Source organism: Notothenia coriiceps, unplaced genomic scaffold (genome assembly GCF_000735185.1).
Source record: "Notothenia coriiceps isolate Sejong01 unplaced genomic scaffold, NC01 NC01_scaffold00030215, whole genome shotgun sequence".
NCBI classification, from domain to species: domain Eukaryota; kingdom Metazoa; phylum Chordata; class Actinopteri; order Perciformes; family Nototheniidae; genus Notothenia; species Notothenia coriiceps.
The window spans coordinates 689037-695383 of NW_011362916.1; the positions used below are offsets into that span (position 1 = coordinate 689037).

The following is a 6347-nucleotide window of genomic DNA, read 5'->3' on the forward strand; positions in this document are numbered from 1 at the left end:
GGGGGGGGGGGGGGGGGGCAGGCAATAATGATATCAACTGGGCAAAGAAAGAAACCAAAAAAAAACACAAGCTTCTTTCAAATTAACCTACAACTAAAATATATATGTCATGGAATCACTGTCAAGCTCTTACAAAGCACACGTCTCATTAATTCATAAATAGCAAACCAGAGTCTCTTGTCCCAACTAAGAAGCCCGTTTCCCCGGCAACACCCCGATGAAACGCCACAGTATTTAGTGATTCACTCCTGCCAGATCCTTTTAGCAAATTAATGACATGGAACTATTTCATGGAGAAGTGCACAAAGGTTTGAGGAAGAAGAAAGTAGCGATGTGAATGTTTTCTGTCAGCAGCAAACATATGGAGGACGTGGATCTACAAATCTATTGTATGAGCAAAGGCATTCAAGTCAAACCAGATGAGTTTGGTGACAGACATTAAATATGATTTTAAAAACTACACTGGCTTTTCATTTAATATATGTAGACATATGTTCCTTTAGAATATTGTTGATAGTACTAAAAACATCATTATGGCAACACATTAGCTTACCAAGACCCTCCACTTAACATTGCAAGGACAATATCAATGTGGTCCATTTCGCTGAACCAATGTAAGAAATGCTACGAGAATCTAGGCGGGGTAGTTTAATTCAACATTTTGTTGCCAGATGTGGAAGTTTCAAATGATATCACAAGTTTTGGTCGACAAATGTGTCTCATGAAAGAAGAAAAGGGGAAAAAACTGTTATAAAAAAGAACCAGTTTTAACCAACTATCCTCATATGCATACTGCTGACTGTGATATGTTAAAGGTTACTTAGTTGAAATGGAAAACAAAAAATGTCCCCACTCACAGCAGTATAAAATGGAGATTGTTTTGTTGTCTCTGAGTTATATGGATAACTTCCTGCCACATTGCAATGCTCTTAGCACAAACATCTGCATCAACAGTGGTCAAGGCAGACAAAGAGACGTATAAACTGTGTGTATGGCTATCGAATATCGTATACCTATGGAAATCTTTTTTGAAGTTTTGATGAACTGACCCTTTTTAGTGCCATTGAGGAGAGCTAAGTGATTTCAAATTGGTTTAAGCCTTAGCCCCTTCGAAAACACCGACAAAAAACATCAATCTGACGTCTCCTGCTGGAAGAGGCTCTGGGTTTATGCTTGTAAGATTACAATTATTTGTAGAACATAAATCAGACCATGCCAACTTCAAGGTTTAGTTCCAACACGGATCATCATCATCCTGCTTGAGACAAGTGAAATCAATATGCATCTTTTCTCTCCTCGTAGTGACCAGTGACCCCTCACACTTGGAGTCTTCAAGGATGAGTCATGGTTACCCAGCAGGGCCCCATCAGCAGCGCCAGCGAGAAAACCAAAGGAGAATCCCAGGTAGGGAGCGACGGAGAGGATATTGGCGAGCACCAGTTGTTTCTAGAAGCACCTCGCGGCTAATATAGTGCAAGTCAGCAATAATGTTGGCTATTTAGTTGGGTTTCATCAGAGACAGCTGATAAAATAAGCTACATATTATTTTTGCTCAGGTTCAAACCACTGTTAAGGTTGAGTAAGGGGTAAAACGCTCTTTGTTGATGCATTTTCAACTCTGGGACTTATTCTTAAAGTAAATTAATACTGAAAATATAAACTCTCTACTTACGTGGAGCTATTTAAGAGTTTTCAGGTCTGAGCTTTGACTGACGATTGTACTTTAAGGGGCTTGTCAAAGAGACCTGCATGAGTAGAGTCCACAGATTCAAAACATGAAGGTATCGCTACAATCAGATACAAAAAATAAAGAATTAAATAACAGTATCATTCCTCAAATGTGTTTCATACACAGCATTATTCCAGAAGACGTTGTGAGAGTGAGAGGGGCACTGATGTGAGAACATCCAAACACTCCAGTCTCATTTGATGGGCTGATTATTCAGGGCGGGGGGGATTGAGGGAAAGGGGCCTCAGCCAAAAAAAAAGTGCTTTACCTTAACGAGACTCACTAGAGCCGCTGTGAGGAGGGATACAGAATAAACACAGTCTGGTTTTATTTTATTTACTCATTGAATTTGGTGTAAACGAGTGCATCCCCTTCATCAGCAGCCTGTGAGATGGGAAGGCTTCAGAGCGAGGCGAAAGAAAAACCAAAAAAGGGAATCCAAATCTCGCAGCTCGTCCTGGTGCAGCGATGAGATTGGCTGGGGGGGATGAGATTAGGGCGGGACATAGGGGGAGGGGGGCAGGATGGATTTGTTTAACTGTGGGGCAGGCTGCACATTTCACAGTGCTCTGTGCCGGGCTGGTTCATAAAGGTGCAGTGGAGGCAGGACCACATGGCCGAGGAGGAGGCGGGGGCCGAGGGGCCGCCCATGGCCCCGTAACCCTGAGAGCTGGAGGGCTGCCCACCCACTGTACCTGAGGAGAGGGAGGACACAGCATTAGCTACTTTTTGATAACCCGTTTTCCGGTTCCCTCGTCGTGTTTTTGGTTAGCTGCCTGAAAAAGGTCAGTGGTTAACACAAGCTAAATAGATTTTCATGCTTCGTTCCACAACATCAAATGCGTCACTCAATACCCCACTGGTGAAAGTTTCTATGTGTCACAAAACTGACTGCGGTTGCAGACTAGTAACTAAATGAGACTACTAAATGTAATCAACACCAACATTAGCCGCCCTTTAGCTTAGTGCAGTCATGTTACTGTAATTTAGTTTATAGCCTAACGTTAGCTTTCTACTTAAGGCGAGTCTACTGCATGTCTTAGTCTGACAATAAGGTTTCTCTTTTACAAAGTCAAAGTCAAGCACTTTTCAAATATTCAAAAGTACATATTAAGCTTTTCCCACACCTAAATACACCTATAAATAGAGCAAAGATAGAATACTAGTATATGCTTGTCATCGAATTAAATTAGATGTTATTGTACAGAAAGGGGACAAATTAAAAAGGAAAACACAACACAGTGTCATGTTTGAAAATGTGTCACAGTTTTGTCTATTTTTGAAGTACAAAACCAAAAGGTATTAAAGATTTCTGTAACCAGATGTGTCAGTTGAATATTCCACACTAGTGCACAAACTAAACTGAGATCTGTACGGGTATGACTGAGTATGATGGGCAGACTTACTGCACAGCTGCTCGATGGTGGCCCACTGCTCCGACTTCTTCCAGGTCTGGGCCAGATCCTCATCAGAAGTCCTCACTGCATCGAGTAGCAACCCAATGCTGTCCTGCACAAACAAACACAAACTCTCATCTATCCGCTAGACAATTCAGGGATAAAATACACCAGCTGGTTGTTTTTGCAAAGTCTGGTTTTTATAGAAAAAGTCCAAAATTGATCAAGCATCCAACAATTTGTTATCACCCTTTGATCGTCATGGTGGGCCTGGGGCGAGTTTCAAAATCTGTCAGCATGAGTGAAAACATCCTCACAACAGTAACCGTTTCCAGACAGGAGAAGAATGTGGGCTTATGATAACCCGTTTGCTGCTAAACAAAAAGGAAAACAAAGGGAGTATGGACTTACTCTCAGAGGCATGACCTCATTGGTGACGAGGAAGAGGAGCAGATGGAAGTCCGACACGATGTCCAGGAACGACGTGGAGGTGCTCTGGGACAGGTATGTTGCTAAACTATGGAAATTCTGCAGACACACAAAAACAAAAAACAAGATGTATAACTTCCTCTGACCTCTGGAGGTTATGGAATTCAAAAGCTCAGTTACCCTCATTTTCTCAAACACCAAACTGTAGCCGTGTGCAAGCTCTATTATGAGGAGAGGAGGATTCATATGTAAAGCAGTTTTTTTTACAAACATTTCCGTTAACCAATGCTTGGGATGGACAGAATATACACATACCCAAGATCTCACATTTACTGCATACATGTTCAGGAAGAATTGGTTAATACATTTATTTCAATTATATAGTTGAAAAACAATATAGGATTTCATTTGCAAAAATATTCCTATTATTTTGAATATGCTTTTACAATTGTTTTCAGTATTTTACAAAGCATTATGGCCCTTCAAAACAAATAAAAACGACAAGACTTAAACACTTGGAATAATAGCAACTGGGATTCATCATTACAGAAACACAAACAAGTCTAGGGTTTATTCACACATTTTGGATCCGTTTGATATTTGTATAACACATTTATGAGCTTTTTCAAAAAATGTTCAGCCTTAAGGTATATTTCGTAAATGTAAGACTTTAAATAAATTACAAAATAAAATGTATTTAAGAAGAAAATGTAGAAACTAGTTTTGCCAGCCACCTGTATTGGGTTTAGTTGATGCGGAAATGACTCACTTGTGTCTCTCCCATGATGTCCCGGTTCTCAATGGGGAAGCGCTGTGTAGAAGAGAAGGTGTACTGCGGGTCCTTTGGAAAAGTGGTAGTAATCTGAAAAAATAAACAAATAAAGTCAGTAAATTAAATTGTAATAAAAGAAAAAAGCTGCATGTATAGCTGCTGAGCGTAGAAACAGTCATACTCACATCTATGATGAGATACTCCACAGGCAGAGGCCGAGCTAGAAACGTGACATCATTTCCAAACTTGTCTTTGTCCTGTAGAATGGTAGGAGGAAAAATAAATGAACACAAACAAATAGTCTCAATAGTCTGCATATGAAACATGTTGTGCCTATCTAAAACAAATCAAATAGTAGGCTTACTAGCTCCTACAGGCTAAAGCAACTAAAATCTCACCAGCAAAATACCTCGTCAGTTAAGCCCCAAGTCTGTTTTCCAGGTCTCAGGCTCAAAAATGACCATAACTACACTTCTAAAAAGGGGGAAATTAATAATCTTTTTTCTCAAAGCAATGATAAACCTGTGAGTTGGATGTAGAAGAGTCAGAATCAATATAGATATTTTTTTATTTTAAAGTAAATTCAGATTGAACATAGTAAAAAAATGTAAATTATTGTGTCCGTCCAAAAGAAAAACATTACTTATAGTGAAAACCACCCTTGAATGATGGGTTAGTAGACTAAAGGCTTTAGGAATCCAAACTATAACATATAATAAGTACCCTGTATCAAGATTGATGCAAAACAAGTGAAATTTGATATTTTTAGAGAGGTTTGGAAAGAAAGAAACCCACTTCTGAGGTCATTTGGGTGGATTTGACCTATCTCTGGCCCCCATCGGTCGATTTTGATGATTGACATCTCTTTTTAACCCCTAGAGCCAATGGAATCGAGGGAAAGTTCCACATACACGTTACCAAATAAGGAGTGGGAGTGACGCGTAGCAAAAACCGGAAGCTGCGCTAACCTCTGGTGGCTACCATTAGCAGCTAATATCTATTCTCCGATTTTTACATAAACAGGGTATATGCAGGAATCCTGAAGTCAAATGTAATACCTTTTAAGACCTTTTTTAAGACCCTTTCCATACACTTCGAGTTCTAACCGGATACTTTGGCGACACACTTTAACTCACATTTACTATATTGATTGTAAGATAGCAAAACTAAACAGAGTGCAGACAGACTACTGAAGCCTACTTTCCACATGAACTTCAACCTCTCTGTGAAGGTCAGGTTTAATGCAGTATGCTGCTTTGTTGCTTCTGTACTCTGTGCTCTTTCATTCCAGTAAAACTCCTCAGAAACCATTAGAAACCAGTATTTGACCAATAAACAAAACAATTGACAAAACTTTGAACTATGAAATATATTAAACTTTGGTGAGCTTCAGCGGGGTAATGCCATATAGGAGCTCCCTCACAAATACCCAGGGGTTAAATTGGGCTGGGGCTGTCCGGGGCTAAGCCCTGGCACATAGGACGATGCTCTGACGTCATCACCCTCACACATTTGTCATATGTTTACAAAAAAGGATATATATGTTAAGACTTTTCTCGTTCTTAATATAGACTATATTTAGGGTCTATATGTGTTGACTTTACTTTAAAATAGCAGATCTCTGTGACCGGATATAGTTTGGCTTAGACCCCGGCCCCACGAGGACGCATACGGTAAAACGCATACGCAAGCGCAAAAAAGGCTTCCGTTCACACGCATTCGATTCATTAACGTGTCCGTTCACACTAGACCGCTGGAAATGCTGGAAACGATGTAGTACATATGTCAGGCCTGTAAGTGGCGCTGCTGCCGCCCGAAATACACCAAAAGCAGCGAAGAAGACCCCGGAGCATGGTTGCCATGGTTGCCCTTCCGTTTATTCTCCGCGGTGGACGGCGTGTTCTCCTGCTGTATCTCTCAGGTAGTCCACCAGCAGATGAAAAACACCCACCTCTCCGCCTCTTCCAAGGAAGGAGGGGACCGTGCATTTCAGTTTCTGTAAAAAAAAAATTCCGCCGGT

The 6347-nt window shown here is 40.6% G+C and overlaps 1 protein-coding gene across 1 annotated transcript in view; it reads right to left on the reverse strand.

The window, feature by feature from the left end:
• The window catches only part of nploc4 (NPL4 homolog, ubiquitin recognition factor), a 19423-nt gene that overhangs the window by 211 nt on the left and 12865 nt on the right, over positions 1-6347 (reverse strand). Inside the window, exons 13-17 of the mRNA XM_010787294.1 lie at positions 4513-4584; positions 4325-4417; positions 3538-3654; positions 3136-3238; positions 1-2424 (exon numbers count right to left, since the gene is read on the reverse strand). The exon at positions 1-2424 is cut by the window's left edge and continues 211 nt beyond it. Of these exons, the coding sequence (XP_010785596.1) occupies positions 2264-2424; positions 3136-3238; positions 3538-3654; positions 4325-4417; positions 4513-4584 (546 nt within the window). The 3' untranslated portion in view covers positions 1-2263. The remainder of the gene's footprint in view (positions 2425-3135; positions 3239-3537; positions 3655-4324; positions 4418-4512; positions 4585-6347) is intronic.